At 36.9% G+C, this 21,423-nt stretch overlaps 1 protein-coding gene across 1 annotated transcript in view; it reads right to left on the bottom strand.

Moving 5' to 3' along the window:
- Nucleotides 1-21,423, bottom strand: part of LAMA2 (laminin subunit alpha 2) — a 586,660-nt gene that overhangs the window by 390,924 nt on the left and 174,313 nt on the right. The window contains exon 5 of the mRNA XM_055309905.1: nt 10,826-11,068. Within this exon, the coding sequence (XP_055165880.1) occupies nt 10,826-11,068 (243 nt within the window). The remainder of the gene's footprint in view (nt 1-10,825; nt 11,069-21,423) is intronic.

Genomic DNA, 21,423 nt, shown 5'->3' with positions numbered 1-21,423 from the left:
CTGTTTTTCATACAAAAAAATACCACTTGTCTATAAAATAAAGCCTGAAATTTTTTCAGATCAAAACTGACAAAATTTTCAAATGTCCAAAAGACTAAGAGATTAGTAAATTTAGGGGTATAGGTAGCTGTTGTTTCTAACAATGAGATAGATAATGTCAATTCAGTCCAGACAGGATTTTACCTAATTGATAATAAAAGTAATAATTTTAAAGAATTAGCATGAGCCAATATAAAAGAAGAACACAAATTTTAAGTTTTGATGGCCCAAAAAAATCATTCACCTGGTCCTTTACTTAATATTCTTAATATAATTACCTATAAGATGGGGAATTGCTGTATCTCTGCCAAATGTAATATTTGATATAATTATCTATACTTTCGAGAAATGAATCTCTTCGAAGTTATTTAAAACCTTGTTTTCTATTATCTCTTTTATAATGTGGATGAAATGAGTAGCTACTTTCAAGACATATGATTTTATTATTGATGTTAATAGTCAATTTGAAAGGCTTCAGAAAAGGATTACTGTATTAGAATATTTGAGAATTTTATTTTAAGAAGTAATGATGTTATTATGATGGGCCTCAAGTCTGTCTAACATAGCATTGTGTACTTTCTTATGGAAATGGAAAAAGAAGTAACAGTTTCTCATATTCAGAGGGCTTTTGATGGGACATTAAAGCATGCCATTGAAAGCAAGCACCTACATGATGCTTGAAAAGTTCTGGACTTCTAAGTCTACCTACACAACAGAAGCTCTGTTGGTGTTAATGAGAGTGACCCACTGTTATGGACTGTATGTTGGTGTCCCACCCAAGTTCATATGTTAAAATCCTAATCCTGATGCTATGGCATTTGGAGATAGGGTCTTTGGAGGGTAGTTAGGCCATTAGAGGGGAGCTCTCATAATGGAAATAGGGCCCTTAGAACAAGAGATAATACCAAGCTTCTTTCTCTGCCTTCTCCGGCATGTGAAGAAATCAGAAGAGAGTCCTCGGCATGACTCAACCATCCTGGCACCTTGATCTTGAACTTCTTATCCCCAGAACAGTGAGAAAGGCACCTAGTCTATTGCATTTTTGTCACAGCAGCCTGAACTAACACACCCACATAGGATCTGTGAATTATGTCCCTAAGATGCTCTGGTGAGAAATCTTTTCTTACTTTATTTATCACTGACCTATTTAATATGGGATAGTCTCTGGGACACCCGCAGACTAGAACACTCACTCTATAAGGGTGCCCGGAAGCAAGCTATATACATGCACACACACAATATATATATATATAAGACAATATAGAAGAAACTTAAATCATTTACTGGTTTAAAAAAGAAAAACAACATATGATAAATGTAAATATACCAAGATAAAACTGTTAAAACTAGAAATTAAAAAACATTTAAAGGGTAAAAAATAACAAGATAAATAAAAAGGTTGCAAAAAAGAGAATGCAAATTTTTTAAAAATGCTACTGTATACTTTTAAAGTAAGTTGCTATCATAAAGAAAAAGAGGAGAGTGAAGAATTTTTCCACAACATAAAACATTAAAAGATTAAACCACTGTAAGCTAAAAACTAGGCAGCAGCCCAATCTTGGGTCTATGCACACTCATGCAGAGAGAAGCAGGGTCTGCTGGAAGGTGAGGCCTCTTGGGCTTGCAATGCCCAGCAGATTTTCCAAGAAAATCCCAGATGCAGGAGAAAATTTGTTCTTGTGCCTTTCTGGTGCCCAGAGGACACACTGGATTCAAATCATAGCTCCAAAAATTACTAGGTTGGAACTCTGGGCAAGTTATTTAACCTGTTTGCACCACATTTCCCTCGGCTATAAAATGAGGCAAGTGTGAGTACACATGAGTTTCTCCTTGTAAACCCGTGGAGTAGCGCCTGCCATAAAACAAGCATGAGGTAAATGCCAGCTATCATTACTGTGACCTGCCAGGCCCCGGACTAACCCATGTCAGCACCTGAGACCTTCATCGATCTCTTCTGTCTCTTTAAACTCCAGTAAGCTCTTGGGTTTGTTTGTTTGTTTTGGCTTTGCTTATTCTTCCATTCCTGTCTTGTCACCCCCACCTCCCCTTGTGCTGATCACACACATCAGCACAGCGTGGCTCTGCCATGGTCGTGCACCCCACTCTCAATCCAGCCTACGCCAGCTCAGTCACCCCGCAAATAGCTGTTGAACTAGAGAATTGGGGATCATATAATATAGACAAGGAGGCAATACCATAAAGGACCTACTTTGGTCTTCATTACAGTGGGATGAACTGGCTCAGACACACAGCGGATGGTGTACTCACCTGCCCAAGCCCCACGTTTAATCAACGGCAAAGCTATACCTGAAAGGAAGTTGTGCTTCTGTGCCTTCTACTCGGCCCTGTACTACCTTACCTCGCTTAATGGAAATGGAACTTTCTGTTTATTAATTTTAATAAATCCTGGTAAATCCTCTTCCATAACACTGAGACAACCAGCTCTTGAGGATCGGCGCTATCTCCTCGAGATTCCATTCTTGTTTGCTTTCTCTGGCCTTCGTGACTTTTCAATAATACTGTATTATTTTGACAAGGATTTACTGATATTTTCTAAGCACAATATTGCTGGGGGGGATCTATAAACTGATCAACAGAGAGGAAGAACACAATCCTCTTAATTTTATCTTAATCACAAAGGTCTATTTTTTAAATGAATTATTAATTTTATGTGTGTGTAATTCCAGAATATTTCAAGGGCTCTGTGTATTCCAACTAGAATGGAAACTTGCTTTTTAGAGGATGCCGGGTGACCCTCACTGTGACGACGTACTTTCATACTGCTGCCCAGGGTACTAACTGGCAACATGTTGGTCAATACCACAGTTATTTTTCAGGAAAGGAAGTCTAAAACCCAAAATAAGCATTTCCCTAAGTCTCTATTCATAACTGATACAAATTAGTGATCCCTGGCTGCTGTTCCATAGAGGAACAACTCCAAGGAAAATTGTGAAAGTCTCGTTCCTCATTTCCACACAACTTCTGCGCCATCATGCTATACCCTCAACAGTATTACATCAAAGAAAGATCTCCGAAACGATTTTAAATATAATGTTGGTTTCATTTCTTCATTCTCCAGTGTTTGCAGGTCTAAGAATCACCATAATGTCAGGTGATGAAAAGAGGAAGGAAAATATTGTCTGTGTATATAAAATTCTGTCACAGAGGAAATCAAAACTATATCAAAGCTCTACATATAGTTTACAGGGGGAAAAAAGAGTCTTCCAGAATTAATGATGGTTTCTCAGGGATTTTTATATAAGCCTGCCATGTTTCAAAAGCAGAATCAAAGTGAATCTAAGTTCCATTTGAGTTGCAGTCCAGAAGAGCAGTAAGGAGAAGAAATCATATGTAAATAACTCTTCCTCTGTATGAGGAAATTGAAGCAAAAATTACTATGGTAACCATGCATATTTAGTTAGCAGTCTAGTGACAACCCAAAGAAATTAAAAGGAATAATCCCAGCCAGGGAAAGGAGAGAGTCTCATAGAAAAGAAAAACATTGATGACGATTTTCATTCTAGGACCCCTAAAGTAGTCCCATCTCTACATCCCCATCCTTGTCAATAATATTAATGTGACCCCCCCCTTTCAGCTACCTCTTCAACCATCCATAACCTACTTATAGCTCAAATTCTATTTACTCAACCTGAACCTACCCAGGGATTTAGTCTGCCAAAGCCAATCATGTTTCCTGACAGAAAAACATGTCTCTTTAGGTAGAAGTAGCATAGCTAGAATGACTGACGCTCTTGCCTTAAATAGCTGATGATCAGTTCTTCTCCAGAGTTTGAGAAGGCTGGAAAATCTGAACAGTAAGTTCAGAGGAGGGGCATCAAAATCATCAGGACTACTTGTTAAAATATATGGAGAGCTTCCTAAACCCTTCCCAAATCTACTGAATTATAATCTACTGAAATGTTCTTGATGAGGATGTCCAAGTAAAGCCAAGTTCGGGAGGCACCAGTGCGGCAGGCACGGTTGTCAGTATCTCTAGGCGGCGATTCTTGTTAGCAGTTCTCAATAGCATCTTGGGGCAAATGCTTCCTGCAGGGGCAGCACTTGAGCCGATAGTAGCTCTTGATAGAGCTGGCGCCCTGTAGCGCCGCTGGAGAGGTATACTTACCTAGCTGTTCCCACCAAAGCTTTTCTCTTTGGCCTCAAAGTAATGGAGGACCCCTGGAGTCTGTTGATTCATACCCTACAGCTCCTACTAGGGAGCTCAGGATCATTCTCTCAAAGCAAGGCAAGGCATGTGGCCTGCTAAGCCCTCTCTTGGCATTGATGATACATAATTTTTCTAAAATGAAAATCCTTGAAGGCTTTTGTTCAAAGCCTCCTTCTGTTTACAGCTTGGATAACAACATACTGGGTCATATTATTATACCTCCACTGTCCTCCATTTTCTCTCCTTTGCCAGGGCCTGAGACTTGATCATCTCATAGCTCAGAGTGAACTCTTCTCCCTCTGGGTGCAAGCCCAGGATGCTAGACTGCAGGACTAATCTCTTTCTTGGAAGTAGTTGAATCTAGTTGTCTAGGGGACTGGATGTATGCCCCAAAGTACCCTTCTGGTGAATCCACATGATCAACATTTGTTGATCTCTTTCAGGAAATGTGAAGTGGAGGGCAGAGAAGAGGCCAAGCCAGAGGATGGAGGGGAAAAGAGTGGGGGTGGCTGGAGCAACAAATAAAGTAGAAGAAATAAGCAGAGATGATGTTGCTAAAATTCAAGAGAGCAGAAGAAAAAGCCACATGGCTTTTAATAATGACAGAGGCAACAGGCAGTATTACAGTTTGGATACAGAAGAAGCTGAAGTTGAGGGCTATAATATTGAAGGGTATTGTTAAAGGGTTTTAATAGAGCAATGAGGAATTTACCTAAGGTAACTTTCAGGTCTAAAGTGAGGCACTTTTCATCTGAAGTATAATATTATAAAATGTTCTAAACATTTTGACATGTCCCCAAAATTCTCCAGGCAAGTAACAATGCAATAAACCTTAGACTTGATAGATTTGATATTAGTCACAGAAGATTATTTTCTATTAATATTCTATGCCTATAACATAACCATTATTGCTTAATTACTGTGTTAAAATTGAGACTTTTTAAATCATATCTTGTTTCATGGATGGGCCTTAAAAATACTTTGTTCTTATTTCTCTTATTCTCTGACTTAAATTTATATTTAAACTGTTGTGAAAGACTGGAAGCAAGTGATCATCAACGCTTAGTCAAAAATGTATATTTCAAATCATAGTGAATATTTAGGCACTGCTGTCCAAAATAAAAACCTATCTAAAAACACACTGGGCAAGGAGCCTGCTTTGAGATTCTTTCTCTTTCTGCCCCTCCCCACCTTTCTTACTCTCTCTAAAAAGAAAAAAAAAAGGCACAGTAAGATTTATAAACCAATTAAAAGGAAATAGACAACAGATGTCCATATAAAAAGATAAAAAGAAATGGGAGTGATGCAGTGAGGAAGCTGTTTCACCTCCATGGTATCCTTCCCCAAAATCCAGAAGCCAAGTTTAATCATGAAAAAACATCAAAGAATGCAAAATGAATAAACTAATATGCCACAAAGCACTTGACCAGTGCTTTGTGCTTTTAAAAGTGATGAAAACTAAAGTCACGAAAAATAAGAGAAGATTAGAAAATTTTCATAATTCGGAGGAGACTAAGAAGACACAATGACAATACAATTAGGTATCCCAAACTGGATCCCAGAAAACAAATAAGACACTGAAGAAAATGAATGAAATCATGTATCAATGTAATATAATGCAATCAATGTTGATTTCTTACTTTTGACCTATGCATAGTGGCTTTGAAGGTATTAACAGTAATGGAGCTGGGTCAAGAAGACATGGGGATTCTCTATATTCTTCTTACATTTATGTAAGTTTACGATTATTCCAAAATAAATTTTCTTTTTTTTTCTTTTTTTTTCAAAATAAATTTTAAAAATGCATATGAGACCACGCTCCTTTTTATAGTAGATTATATAATGAGTGTTAATACAGTCAATGATAACAACCAGACCAAGTGCAGAAAAATGTCAAAACATTTATTTTAAGCCAGTAGATAGTTATCAAAAGGGTAGAAAATCACCTTCTCGATATCAAGGAGAAGAAAGATGTCAAAAGAGGTAAAGGGCATATTGTGACAGCTTTTGTCTGGTGGGCATTTCCCTGTCCAGAAGACATGGCTGAAACTAAGCAGTGCTTTGATGGCATTAATGTGCTAGGAAGCAATAAGACTTGTATGGGTGGGGCTTTGGTAAATCCCACATACTTCAGTCTAGACTCCAAAAACAGGAAGCCTAAAGTAAACTGGAATTAAAGCAGCTGTTACAGCTTTGTGTTATCGAAGTCCCAGAAATTTTACTCCCTAAAACTGTATTTTTTTAATTTTTAAAATTTATTTCAATTCAATTAAATTAACATATAGTGTTTATTAGTTTCAGAAGTATAATTTAGTGATTCATCAGTTGCATATAACACCCAGTGCTCATTACATCATATGCCTTCCTTCATGCCCATCACCCGGTTCCCCATCTCCCCACCCACCTCCCCTCCAACGACCCTCATTTGTTTCCTAGAATTAAGAGTGTCTTACAGTTTGTCTCCCTTTCTGATTCTGTCTTATTTTGTTTTTCCTTCCCTTCCCCTATGTTCATCTGCTTTGTTTCTTAAATTCCATGTATGAGTGAAATCATCTCATACTCAGTAAGATCAGCCATGTTGCCACTGCCTGGTAGAAGCATCAGAAAATCCTCATAATACCATATCTTAGGCCTCAAATGATTTCTACACGCACATTTAAAAATATAACTTCTGTTTTGTAAAAGTGAGAAACATGAGCACAAAAGACATCAGAAAAAAGAATCAGCAGATCAGATAATATACATCCACAGAAGCCAGATATTAGAATTTTCAAAGAAAAAGTATTAAATAATTGTTACTTTATGCTCAAGGAGATAAAGATAGAATATTAAAAATGTACATATAATCTTGTTAAACTTAGATATCTATAAACCCATGCAATTTTAATTTAAAATTAGATGCTAAACTATTCAAAAATGAAACAAAGATAAATTCTAGAACTGGAAAGTGTAATAAATGAAATAAAGAAGCCTATGAATAGTTTCAATAGCAGATTTTTATGTAGGTAAAGAGAGAATCAGTAAACTGGAAGTGAACCAGAAACACATACCTAAAATCAAGAATAAAGGCCAAGAGGTTGGATGTATACAAAAGAGTATAAAATATACAGTGAGAAGTTCCAAATTATTTTTAATTGTATTTATAGAGGAGACAAATAGTAAGGAAGGAGACAGTATTTGGAGAGTTAATGATTGAATTATTTCCTGAACTGATGAAAGATGTGACTCTGCAAACATACCAACCAAATAAATCTCAATCCAGAAATTAAGAAGGTATCATCCACCACAGTGCTGCTCAGAACTCTGTGCAATGACAGAAAGGTTCTATTCTGAATAATTCAACATGGTAGCTGCTAGTCACATGTGGCTATTTAACACCTGATTGTGGCTATGCAACTGAGCACCTGAATTTTCATTCTATTTGAGTTAATAAAATCTAAATTAAATAATACCATATGGTTAGTGACTACTGTATTGGGGAGTGCCAATCTGGAGCATCATAGTAAAGATTTTTATCTTTAAAGAAATCAAAGAAAACAGGCAATAGGTAAATTATTCAATAACTAAACTTTTCTACATTAACAATGGAAACCAGAAGACAACAACATGTGCCAAAAGAAAGAAAAACTCTGCAATTCTATACTTAATACAATTATCCATCAACATTGGAAGCAAATTCTGTTATATGCCTAGTTTAACTCATATTGAAGATAATTTTCCATATTGGTCTTGAAATTGTGTGATACCAAGAATTGTTTCTGGTTTCCCTCTATTCTGAGAAGTGTGTGACTCCTTTGGCTCAACTGAGGGAGATGTTTACTCTCTGTAAACATTTCTTTTGTAGGGGGACGCCTGGGTGGCTCAGGGGTTGAACGTCTCCCTTCAGCTCAGGGCGTGACCCTGGGGTCCTGGGATCATGTCCCACATCGGGCTCCCTGCCTGGAGCCTGCTTCTCCCTCTGCCTGTGTCTCTGCTTCTCTCTGTGTCTCTCATGAATAAATAAATAAAATCTTCAAAAAAAGATTTCTGTTGTAGGATTTCTTTTTTTTCCTTTTCTTTCTTCTTCTTCTTTTTATATTTTTCTGCATTTACTGGTTTATGTTTATTTTTCTTACTTGAGTATTACTTCTCTGGGAAGTTTTGAACATAAGTACTAATAATTTTATTTCAGGTGGTATCCAAAAAGCATCATTTTATAACTAAAAGTTAGTAAGATTTGTTTCACAATCATTGGTCTGGGAAGTACTGGAGGTAAGCATCCAAAAATTTTAGAATATTCCCACATTATATGGCAGATGATACCCAAAATTGCATTATAAAGATATCCTAGGACAATTTATACATTAAACTAAGTCATGTATTCAAGAAATTCAATCTCTGAGCAATTAACTGACCAACCCAAGATCCCACAAAAACTAGAAGCAAGACGAGAACCCAGTCTTCCCATCTCCTATACTTTCTTCTATATTATGACACCTCAGAATTAGGACTCTTTCTTCTTGTACTGGATCCAGCATCTCTGTCTCCTCTAAATTCTTGAGTTTATCAACTACTAACTTTAAAAAAAGAGAAAAAAATCAACTTCCAGTGTTGGTCAGGGTATCTGGTTACCTGGATTCTTATCTCAGTTTTGTTACCAGTGAGGGGAAAGTTTTGGAGAATATATATCACCTACCTTCCCTGGACCTGTTTATTCCAAAAAGTAAGATGTTTTACAGAGAAAGCTATATAAAATAAGACAGGAATTTCAGGAGAGGTCTGAATTTAATTCTAACTCTTAAATACTACCACTGTATTTCAAATATTTTGAATTACTTTCTTTTTCTAAAACCCAGTTCCCTATGAAAAAGAAATAGGCTTAATTAAACACATGTCACAGAGGAATTTGAGTAAGTAGCTCCTAAGAGCCACTATCGATGAGTAGTTGTTAGTAAGTGTCTAGGAATGCAAATAATATAGCCAGCTGGGCAAACAAACAACATTTCTGTTTGCTCCATGTCAGTAGGCTGACCTGGTCTAAAGGACGGAGAACCATCCTTTGGGTGGGCATGCATTAGGGATATGCCTGTAAACCTGTAGGTTACATATCTAAGCACATTTTAATATTGTTCGATCAATTTCTGAATTGGATCATTTTTTCAAGGTAAAAAATAGCTTTATAAATATTAGATAATTACGAGTTCTGGTAAATACGAGATCCAGGGGGAAAAATAATAAAAATTCAACTCAAATATATTATCTCTGCACTCCATCCCTACTCCCATATCCTCAGGCCAATCTGGCCGGGAATTGGATGCCTCTGGGCACAAAGCAAGTTGAACAGCTGTTTGACTCCCTGCATTTGACTCCTTGTCATTTGGCAGATTGAAATCTCTGCTGAGAGTACCATTTGGAATTTTTCTTCTCCAAAACTGATATTTTTGAACATGGAATCTGAGACACAGTGAGGCACTAGAATACATTCGTAGAATAATATGACAATAATTTGACAAAGGGAGAGTGATCGATTTATGTCAAGAATCTAACTTCTCTGAAAAATGTTTAAAAAGATAATCCTCGACTGGCTGAGGTGGACCTCACGGATTATGGATATGGGTTTACTGAAAATGTGAATATAAAAAATGATACTAGCTTCAGGTGTGTGGACGAGTGAGGAGCGACTGTCAGATTGGAGTATAAATTGAGATGTATATTAGCAGGTAGGACAAAAGTAGCCAGGCCACAGCTCCTGAAGGGAGACAGATTAGGGAAATATTGGAGCATCCGAGAGAATCACTAAGTCAAGGTTAGGGTATCTGAGAGGAGATGACTACTACGACTGATAATGATGGTTATTATTATTACTATTCAAATATAAAAAGAATTAATGCTTACAGCACACCTAGTACCTGTCTGTCAGCACTGTTGTACTGCGTCAAATGGAATAATTCATTTGATTTTCTTAATGATCATATGAAATAAGAGCTATTATTATTTTTCCCAATTTATGGGAGATGAAACTGAAGCAGAGAAAATTTCAGTCACTGGCTCAAGATCACACAGATGGTAACAGGGGAAGCCATGGTTTGAATAAATATAAAATCTTGACCGAAGGGTAGGAGATGCTACAGAGAAGCTGAGCACTTGAATTAAGCATATGATAGGAAGCCTGACCCCAAACAAAAAAACCCAAATTTAGCCCTCTGTGGCGAGCACAGGAAAACACCCGAAATCCAACAGAATGCCCTTCATATCAACTATATTTTTCCCTAAATTTCACCTCTTTTGTCTCCATTTGGAGACCAGAGTACACATACCCTCCATGAAGGTCTTAATCTTTGTCCGATTATTTGCAATCTTGATGTCAGAAAAGTCTCTCTAAGTGTGAAACTAATCACTGACTTGCTGACTTAAATCCATTTCCACTTTTCTGATCTTTATTGGATGAGGGAGACACAGAGTAGATGAAGGTAGTTAAAATTCTAATCACCTTGGGTTTTTCCTTTTTATTTAATAACTCATTTAAACGTACTTCTGCTAAATCCTATTTTAAAATCTCCCTGACATTAATTACTGATATATTCACATCTTTCTGACAGGCCAATTTCGATGTACTTATGGTGAGTTTCCTCCTCTTACCTCTCCGTTTTCTAAGGGGTGTATCTTGGAATAAAAGGAAGTGCAGATGACCTCATCATCTTTGGCGTATGACGGGGGTCCGGTGCGGGGATAGATATTGTAGAGAGCTAGACACTCGGTGTCTGTCACCGCATGGTACTGCCAGGGCCTGTAGTCAACACCATCAAGCGAGCGTTCCAAAATCCAGTTTCCGGGCCGAGGGGAGTTTGCTGCTTTCACAATCACATAGGCGATCTGGAACACCTGAGAACAGTGGCGACAACAGCGTGCAACTTTGAATTCCAAAGTATTCTCACCATTTTGTTTTTCACATATAAAGCTTAATGCTACAGTCGATTTTATTTCAGATTTTATTCCGTAACCCTATTACATTCCCTGAAATGATTTTACTGTTGCCTGTTCATGCTTAATGCCGTTTGCTAAAACGAGATGTTTCATCTTGACAGCCATGGCTTTAAAGGAAAATGGGTTACGATGAGATTTTAGTTCTCTAACAAATCATCGACATCATCTCATCTGATTTTTAAAATTCCATTATAATCATGATCACCTAAAGCATTCATTACGCACCAATTTACTCACTGTACTGTGTTAGAAAGTACAAGGTATGAGTTAGAAATTCCAGGTGTGGGTAAGTGCCTGAGAGTTTGGAAAATATACTCAAGAATATCACCTCATCCTCAGAGAAGTACACGAAGGTGGAATTAGTATGAAGAGTGAAAACAACAGAGCTTTAGAGGCACAGCCCTGTGTTCAAATTGTGGCCTTAGCATTTATGTGACCTTGGAGAGACGATTTTACTTTTCTGAAATTAGTTTTCTTTTCTACAAATTAGGGTAGATAATAAGTACGGTACTGAAGGACAACTTGAATTAATGAGATAATACATACAAAGTATAGGACTTGTAAATAATAAATATCAATTACTTTCCAATTCTCAAATAAAAAATAATGGAGAAGAAATTCTAGGACCTGCAGAAAACTGACTGAAACTGATAGCAGACAACTGATTGAACATATTAAGGGAAGGTGATTACACTTTCTGTGTAAGAAGTAACCATGTATTTTTTTTTAAAGGAAAATAAAGAAAGACACGAAGTTACTATATGTCAACAGAGTGACCATTGAGTGGACTGTGGCAATCCTTTATTTTGAAATCTACATAAAATATGAAGGCATAAAAAGTAAACATTCTAGATGTTTTGTGATAGTGCATAACCAATGTTACCCAAAGGAATAATGCACGACATTATTGAGTGACATTTATATGCAATGCCCCGGGTAGAAAGATAGATATAAACTAGTTTAAAATACAGTCCTACCATCCATGGGTTGATAATACATTGTAATAAAGAGACACATCAAAAGTACTCTGATAATAAAGCAACATGATATGTTTTTTGTTTACTAAATGCTCTGAGATGGGGGGAGCCTGAAAACGCTAAGCTCTGAATAATTAGAATCACTGGAATGGTACAAGTGGGAGGATTGACTCATTAAAATGTGACCAAAGGACCCACTGGACAACAGAGAGAACACAGAAGGGATTGTGAAAGGAATGTTCTGGAAATAAACTTCATCTGCTGCCCAGTTTTGACATGAGGCCTTCATGAGTGCATGTACAATGTCCATGGTCAACTCCAAGGGATCAAACTTAAAAATATATAAAGTTAGTATAGAAGGGGCAACCTTAAGAGCTCCGATGCTGGGCTTTTGTGGCCTTTAGGAGAAAGAACATGAGCACAAGTGTGCCACCAGAGGAACCATGGACCATCAAATGATTGAAAGTAGGGCTGGAATAGGCCATTCAGGCACAGTTGTAGAAAAACTATTAGAATTCTGAAATAGGGGATCCCTGGGTGGCGCAGCGGTTTAGCGCCTGTCTTTGGCCCAGGGCACGATCCTGGAGACCTGGGATCAAATCCCACTTCGGGCTCCCGGTGCATGGAGCCTGCTTCTCCCTCTGCCTATGTCTCTGCCTCTCTCTCTCTCTCTCTCTCTCTCTCTCTCTCTCTCTCTCTCTCTGTGACTATCATAAATAAAAATTAAAAAAAATAAAAAAAATATGAAAAAAGAGATGTAATTAAAAAAAAAAAAGAATTCTGAAATAGGCTTCTGTACTTGTTGGTAAATTGCTGCTACCCAAGCCTCCCACATGCCTCCTGTCCCGAGACCTCTTTTCACCTCAGCATAGCAAGGAACAGCTGAGACATCTGCTCTGATTGGTCTGGGCTATCGTTTCTGTTTTACTATCAGTCCAGGTGGGAAATACTATGAATCTATATTTACAAGGGTATACAGGTAAGTATCAGTGCAAGCAGACACACGTATCTACGCATGTGTGTACGTGCTTGGACATTCTGGGGAAGAACCTGCACGTACACGTTAAAGCTATTACCACTGATGTTTGAGAATAAGGAGTCAAGGAGGAGGAGAGATTTGACTTTTCATCCAATCTCCTGCTATGTTAATGTATTAACATAAATGTCTTAGTTTTTTTTAAAGATTTCATTTGTTTATTTGAGAGAAAGAGGCAGAGATAGTGACAGAGACAGTGAGCTAGAGCACAAGCAGGGAGGAGGAGTAGAAACAGGCTCCCTGCTGCAGAGGGAGCCCAACGTGGGGCTCGATCCCAGGACCCCAGGATCATGACCTGAGCTAAAGGCAGGCACTTAACCAGCTGAACCACCCAGATGCACCAATGTCATAGTTTTTAAAAAAGTTTTTTTTTAAAGTTTGTTTTTTAAATAAAGAACAATTAAAGCAAAACAAAAACCAGAGAAAGAACAAGATTAGGAGTAAAATGGAACATGATCAATCCTTATCCAAAATATTTGTTGTTTCTGCAATTTTGGTGTGTTTTTATAAGGAATTATCTCTACTAGACAATCCACATTCAACAATTCATGCATATGGAATTTTTTTTTTATAATAAACTCACTGAGGAACATACGAATTGGTTAATCTGATACAACACAGAGAGAGTTCTTTCTACTATAAACATAAAGCTCTAATCTCAATTTCTGGTAATCTTAAACTTTTCGTGGTGGGGTTTATAAAATGACAAAAAATACAAGTGACTAAATTGTGAGCTCCTCAAGGTCAGAGACTAGAGCTTTTATATCTTTAAAGATGTTACAATCCTTATTATAACTCTTTTGAAATAGTGGGCATCCAATATTAATTACTTTTATTTGCATAACCAGAGTTATAATAATGTACTATGATGTTACTTCTATGAGTTTAACACTTTTTTTCCGTTATATCTTGATTCCCAGTCAACAGCAGCATGCTTTTTCACTTGTAGGAACCAAGACAAGCATTGCTTAGGTGTTCATCATATTATGTGTCTATGTACCAAGAAAATTACTTAAACTCTTTTACCCTCTGTTTCACAATGTTTATTTTCCAAAGTCAAAATCATGGAAGAAGATATAATAAGGTGATGAAAACAAAACACTGCATGTTCTTTGGAAAAAGAATCTACCTATATATTTTTTTACATTAACATGTTTCCATTCAGAAAAAAATCCCACAAAAGTATTTTTAAATAGAAAACAAAAAGAGAAATAACAAAGCATAATTAGGGAACATAGGTACCCAACGTTAACAATAAAGGCACACTGAGGTAAGAGATAAAGAGCTTTGTTTAGAAAGCAGATCAGAAGGCAAATATAGGAAAAGGCCAAATTCTCTTAGAACTACAATGTGGATTTATGACTTAGGAGCTTCTGTGTTGGCTCTGGAATAATAGATGAAATCCATGAAACAAAGTTATACTAGAAACCCCACAGATTCTTTCTATAATTCAATATAGCAGCCAGCATTAAGTGACATGGAAAAGCAGTCATTGCCTTAGAGAATATTAGAAGAGCCCCATTTCAAAACAATATCCCTCTTTCATTTATTTTCTATGGATTCTTTCACATTTCATGCAAAATTAATTAAATTAGTTGGCATGTAGTATTTTGAATAAACTTTTAAGAATGTGGTAGACAGCATTATTGAAAAACACAATGAATAGAAGTATTCTTTGAAGGCATCAGAGAATGCTGTGTAAAATTTTTAACAGTGATGTTCTAAGTACAACAAAATTTTAATGACCCTCATAGAATAATTCCCTAATGTACCTATGCCCTTGTATTAATTATGTCTTGTGTTTTCAGTATAAAGACTCGTCAAAAATCCGTAATTATTAAACCTTTTCTCCAGATGAACAAAACCCTAATCTGTGGTATGCAACAAGGAAAGCAAATTCCTCACTGTAAGAAGTATAAGAATGCTGTGACAGCTAGGCTTCAATGAACCTTAGATTGCAACACACAAGACCCCAACTTTTTTTTTTTTTTCCCTGTCGGGGCATTTTTTTTTTTTTTTACAAACTTCATACCTTAAAAAACTCCAAATAACTTTTGAAAAACATCAAATGTCTAACATTCTACTGTAACAGAGATAACTTCCCATTTCAAACTCCATTCAGATGTCATCTAGCAAAATATCATGTAATTACTTCACTGATGTAGCATTAAATTAGATGTTCCTTTTATCACGTGCATCATATTAAGAACTTGAGCGCATATAGGGTGGAACTGGTGGTCAAAATCTTTCTAAAGGATTCTTCAGTCCCACACTAACAAGTAACATATGACACCGTAGGCAGGGATGCTTTTTACCATCATGGCTGAGGTAAGATGATACTGGAATAGCACTAGGGTGAAAGAGGAGACCTCACGGCCTATAGCGAGCAACCTAGTAACTGGCTATTCTAGATGCTGCCCTGGGCTGAACAGCTCAGCTCACCTAAAACCCATGCAGATAAGTCTAACACCTACAATCACAATCGATTTATAACACATGAATTGTTCAGTCTGGATTTTTTTTCTTTTAATATTCTCTGCAATGTCTCTCAGAAATCCACTGTATCCCAGTTGCCTTATATTCAGAAGAATCACAGGTCTAGGAAAATGCTACCAAAGAGTACTGCATTCTGTGGATTTTACTGAGACTCTTGAGTATCACTGGTGTGTAGTTCAGAGAGCTAGGTCAAAGTATGCATCCTTAATGATGTAACAAGGCCACAGAATCTCAGTTTCCTATAAGCCTGATCCCCATGAAAGCCATAGAAATATTAATAATGGACACTCTCTATGGAGGATGACATTTCACCTTTCTCATAGGACTTGATCTAAATTACTCTCTTTCATTTTTTCCTGCCTTAATCTCTCAAGGGAACCACATGTGGTCATCTAATATCTGTTCACTGCTGAGCTTTGCCTCCCCCGCCCCCGACAGTGCTGTTGGTGAACTTCCTAAAGCAAACAGTTGCTCGCATAACAAAACTGCTTAATTTTGAGAAGACTCTGCTGTAGTCTAGCACCTGCTCTTGCGAGTTTAATGTTTCTATGTGCTGTGATGCCAAATCCACTATATTTAAAAACTCATCTGTATTCTCAGTTCTACTAGCGAGTTTGTCAAGTTCTCTGATTTATCCATATAGGTTCACTGGCTTTCAGGAAACAATGGGAGCTACATATTTTCAGAACCAGAAAGGGTCCCATGAATCAGGTGTTTCCAGGCATGGTATCCATTGGAATAAGCTGGGAAGCTTCCAGAATTAGAACGCATAATCCTAAAATATTCATGGAACCACAAAAGACCCAGAGCCAAAACAATCTTGAGAAAGAACAAAACTGGAGGTATGTACACAACTCTGGGTTTGGGTTGATAGACGCAGTAGGTGTAATTATCCGCTTTGACCTGAAACCTCAAAAGAGGGAATAAAGAAATAAAATAGAAACCAATAAGAAAAAAATAAGAAGGTAAGAACCATCCAGCTTTTTTCTGGAACATGCATGATAGTTGGCTGATGAGGGATAATAGAGGTCATGGCCTCAAGCACTCAGGAGTTGCTGGAGCCCCCGAGAAGACCTACAGAACCTCACAGAGGCTGATCTGAAGAGAAATCAGGGGTAAAAGAGTGGGGCCAGATGCAAGGATTTCACTGAAAGTCTGAGTCCAATATAGGATTCACTCAAAGACCCATTCTCATCACATAACAGGTTACCAAGTTCTTACTCCCCAGCAAAAATTTCTGTGCAATCACAGAGAAGTGGCTCATTACAATCTTAAAAATGCTCTGAAGAGATGAATCTACAGATTTCGAAAATACTATTACTAGACCCTGTTTAAATCAAATTCCAACAATAAAAGCTTTGAAATGATGCGCCAAACTTAAAAAATATTAACCTAGAGATACCAGCAATTATTACTTTCTGGGCTAGCTTTATGTCTCTTATAAATTTGCACAAACTTCACTAAACCTAGAATAATGTGGTGAAGTCCAGGACAGCCCCCTTGTCTGCTTATAATTCCTTTCAGACAAATTCATTTACAATAATTTTACATACTAAAATGATTTGTAAGGATCACCCAGTTGCCCTGTACAGCCTATTTATTCTGCTCACCACCACCCCCTCCCTGCCAACTGTCTACTACAGTTGCTGAGCGTCAACTTAATGAGTTACAGGAAAGCAAATGTGTGATTTCAATTCAGAGTAAGTGCTTCCTGCATTATGAGAGGCACAGAAACACTAGCCTCGACTGAAACAGGCTTTTTTTATATTAAACTCACATGAAATGTATACATTTGAAAATGAACTACACTACCACTCCACATTCCTAAGAAACAATAATCTAACTGAGTTTATCCTTTGAAGACAAAATGTTCAATTATATGTTGAAATTTATCTTTTACGGGCGTTTTAATCAATGCTTAATAATTTATGGGAAAGTACTTGAAGGATTTCTCTTGCTCTTTCTGCAAAAAGGGAAATCTCAACTTAGAGCTCTGGAAAATAACAAGACTTACTTTTTAGCTCTTATTAAGTGTGTATATATATAAATGTAAAGAAATTTCTTTCTTTTTTTTTTCCACTAAAAACAGTAGTTTTTCTTTTCTTCCCAGAACGGGACAAGTTGATTACAAAGAAGATTTGGAGGACTTGTCAAGCAAGAAAAGCCAGGAAAAACTGAGGTGCAAGAGCACTAATGGAGGGATATATTGTTAAATTAAAGAGCAACATGGAGAAAATTGCAGTTATATAGGATACTGCTATTTACTATGAAGGGATGACATAAACGGAAAGACATTCTATGCTCATGGACTAGAAGAACAAATATTGTTAAAATGCCCATACTACCCAAAGAAATCTACAGATTTAATGCAATCCCTATCAAAATACCAACAGCATTTTTCACAGAATTAGAACGAATAACCCTAAAATTTTCATGGAACCACAAAAGACCCAGAGCCAAAACAATCTTGAGAAAGAACAAAACTGGAGGTATCATAATCCCAGATTTCAAGATATACTGCAAAGCTGTAGTAATTGAAACAGTATGGTAATGGCACAAAAATAGACAAATAGATCAATAGAAAGAATAGAATAGATGAATAGAATAGAATAGAATAGAATAGAATAGAATAGAATAGAATAATAGAGACCCCATCACAAACCCACACTTACATGGTCAGGACAAAGGAGGCAAGAATATACACTGGGGAAAAGTGTCTCTTCAGTAAATAGTGCTGGGAAAACCAGTCAGCTACACTCAAGAGAATGAAACTGGACTACTTTCTTATACTACACACAAAATAAACTCAAAATGAGTTAAAGACCTACATCTGAGACCTGAAACCATAATACTCCTAGAAGAAAACATAGGTAGTAATTTCTGTGACATCAGCTGCTGAAACATTTCCCTAGCTATGTCTCCCCAACCAAGGAAAAGAAAAGCAAAATTAAACTTGTAATTAACAAAGCTTTAAATTAGCAGACTATGGGGATCCCTGGGTGGCGCAGCGGTTTGGCGCCTGCCTTTGGCCCAGGGCGCAATCCTGGAGACCCAGGATCGAATCCCACATCGGGCTCCCGGTGCATGGATCCTGCTTCTCCCTCTGCCTATGTCTCTGTCTCTCTCTCTCTCTCTCTCTCTCTCTCTGTGACTATCATAAATAAAAAAAAAAATTAGCAGACTATGAACAAAACAAAAAAGCAATTACTGAAGGGGAGAAGATATTTGTAAATGCCTTATCCATTAAGAGGTTATTATCCAAAATATATAAATAACTTCTACAGCTCAACACCGATAATAATAATAATAATACAATTAAAAATGGGCTGAAGACCTGAATAGACATTTTTCCAAAAAAGACATATAGATGGTCAACAGACACTTGAAAAGATACTCAACATCACTAATAATCAGGGAAATGTAAATCAAAACAACGAAATATCCCCCTCACACCTGCCAGAATGGTTAAAGTCTGAAACATAGGAAATAATAAATGTTGGGAAGAATGTAGAGAAAAATGAACCCTCCTGAACTGGTAGCGAAAATGTCAATTAGTATAGTCATGGGGGAAAACAGGATGGAAGTTCCTCAAAAATTAAAAATAGAATTGTCATATGATCTAGTAATATCACTACTGGGTATTTACCCAAGGAAAATGAAATCACTGATACATAGAGATAATTTGAAATAGAAAACATTATATTTATATAATAAGATATAGCCAAGATATAGAAGGGACTCAAGTTTCCATCCACTGACGGATGAACGGATAAAGAAGATCTCTCTCACACACACACACACACACACACACACACACACACATACACACACACACACAGGAATAAAGTTCAAACATAAAAAGGAAGGAAATCTTGCCATTTCCAACAACTAGAGAGTATAATGCTAAGTGAAATAAGTCAGTTAAAGAGAAAGGAATGCCATATGATTTCACTCGTGTGGAAGTTAAGAAACAGAACAAAGAAAATGAGACAAACAAAAGAAACAGACTCTTAAATACAGAGAACAAATGGGTAATCGCTAGAGGGGAGGGAAGAGGGGGGATGGATGAATCAGAGAAAGGTGATCATGAGTACACTTATCTTGATGAGCACTTAGTACTGTGCAGAATTGCTGAATCACTATATTGTACACCTGGAACTAACATAACACTGAATGGTAATTATACTTCAATTTAAAAAAGAAGAAAGAAAGAAACTGCAAGGCGATAAAAACGAAGGGGGTATAGGTTAAGAGAGGCTTTAGAGACGTATCGAATGCATCATGTGACTTCAGGTGTGCCCCGATTCAACAAAACAGCTGCTAAAACAAAGTTGGACATAACTGTGATGAACCTGAATACTGACTGGATATTTGTCAGCATTAAAGTCGTAGTAATAGTATTAATTTTTAGCTGTGATAATGGTTTTATTTACAGAAGAGCTGTATCCTTCAGAGATACATATTAAAATATTTATAGAGAGTGTGATATGGATGGAATTCGCTTCTAAATAATCTGGAAGGTGGGATAGGGTAAGATAAGTAGAGAGTTGACACAAGAAAGCCCGTGAGTCAATTCTTACAGGTGGGTGTCAGGTACACCTGGGTCTATGATCTTATTCCTTATATAATATTTTGGGGCTTTGTTGGGAAATTTTTATGATCTGAATTTAAAATGTCACTATTGCATCTTATTTTAATAAACAAATGATTGTCTTTTACACAGTGGTTTTATCACTACTGGTAATTTAGTGCTTGCTCTTACTGAGCAAATGTTTAATGCGCTTACTTTATTATCTTGATAAATGTTAACTCTGCTTCATACTGTGACTACACTGCATCCTGAGCTCGATAAATACATCTTAATTCTTCAAAATTAATTATCAACTCTAAAGGGCATTGGCAGACCCAGAAGGTATCAAAATTTTAGTTCAGTCCTAAGAAAAACTAGTAACACGAGTGAATGGAATCCAAATTGGAATGAATAAGGTCCTCTCCCAGCTTATTAATGCCGTTAGTTCTTCATGCTTCATTAAGCTGCTATCATTTTTAAAAATGTTAGCTGCAGGTAAAACTCAGACAAGCATTTTCTTTCTCTTTAGCACTGTCCTTGACATCTCTTCTCTCCTCACATATTTTTCTCTTATCTGAAACAATCTGTCGTTTCAAAGATTGACCTGCCTCCTGTGAACAAGCCATTGGCGCAGCATGGCTTTCACACCAGCTACTGGTAAAAGAGCAGGTTGGCTGAGTCCCCCATAGAACATGACAGTCCTCTCAATGAAGCCATCACAGAGCACAATATTGGTGTGAATCACAGACAATCAGAAATGTGACAGTTTAAAGCTTGCCTTCTAAAAATTATTCACCCTTGAGAAATACCCAGCATCGCCTTTGTTTTTGGGCCTCTCCAGTTACCAGGGTAAGAAGAACCCACACACTCTCCAATTTATGACATGAATGAATCACTCCAGTTCAAAGCATTTGGGGAATAATAGCAAAAGATTTGTGGTGATGAGAAGAGTTAGAAATATAACGTTAACAGTGTAGAATGACAAATCAAAGGCAGAGTAAAACTTTCTGATCTTGGTTCATGAATTCTTTCAAGAGATCAGAGTCACTTAACACTTATTCAATTTTAGCTATTACAAATGAAATAGAAAAAAACTATTTTCATGTTTATATAGTGTCCCACTTTCTTGTTTTTCTCGAGGGGTTTTCTTATGAGTAGTCTGTACCCTCTTGTT

The sequence above is a fragment of the Nyctereutes procyonoides genome, unplaced genomic scaffold (assembly GCF_905146905.1).
Source record: "Nyctereutes procyonoides isolate TBG_1078 unplaced genomic scaffold, NYPRO_anot_genome, whole genome shotgun sequence".
Classification (NCBI taxonomy): Eukaryota; Metazoa; Chordata; class Mammalia; order Carnivora; family Canidae; genus Nyctereutes; species Nyctereutes procyonoides.
Note: the sequence above shows the minus strand (reverse complement) of the source record. Positions and strands in the feature narration are given on the sequence as shown.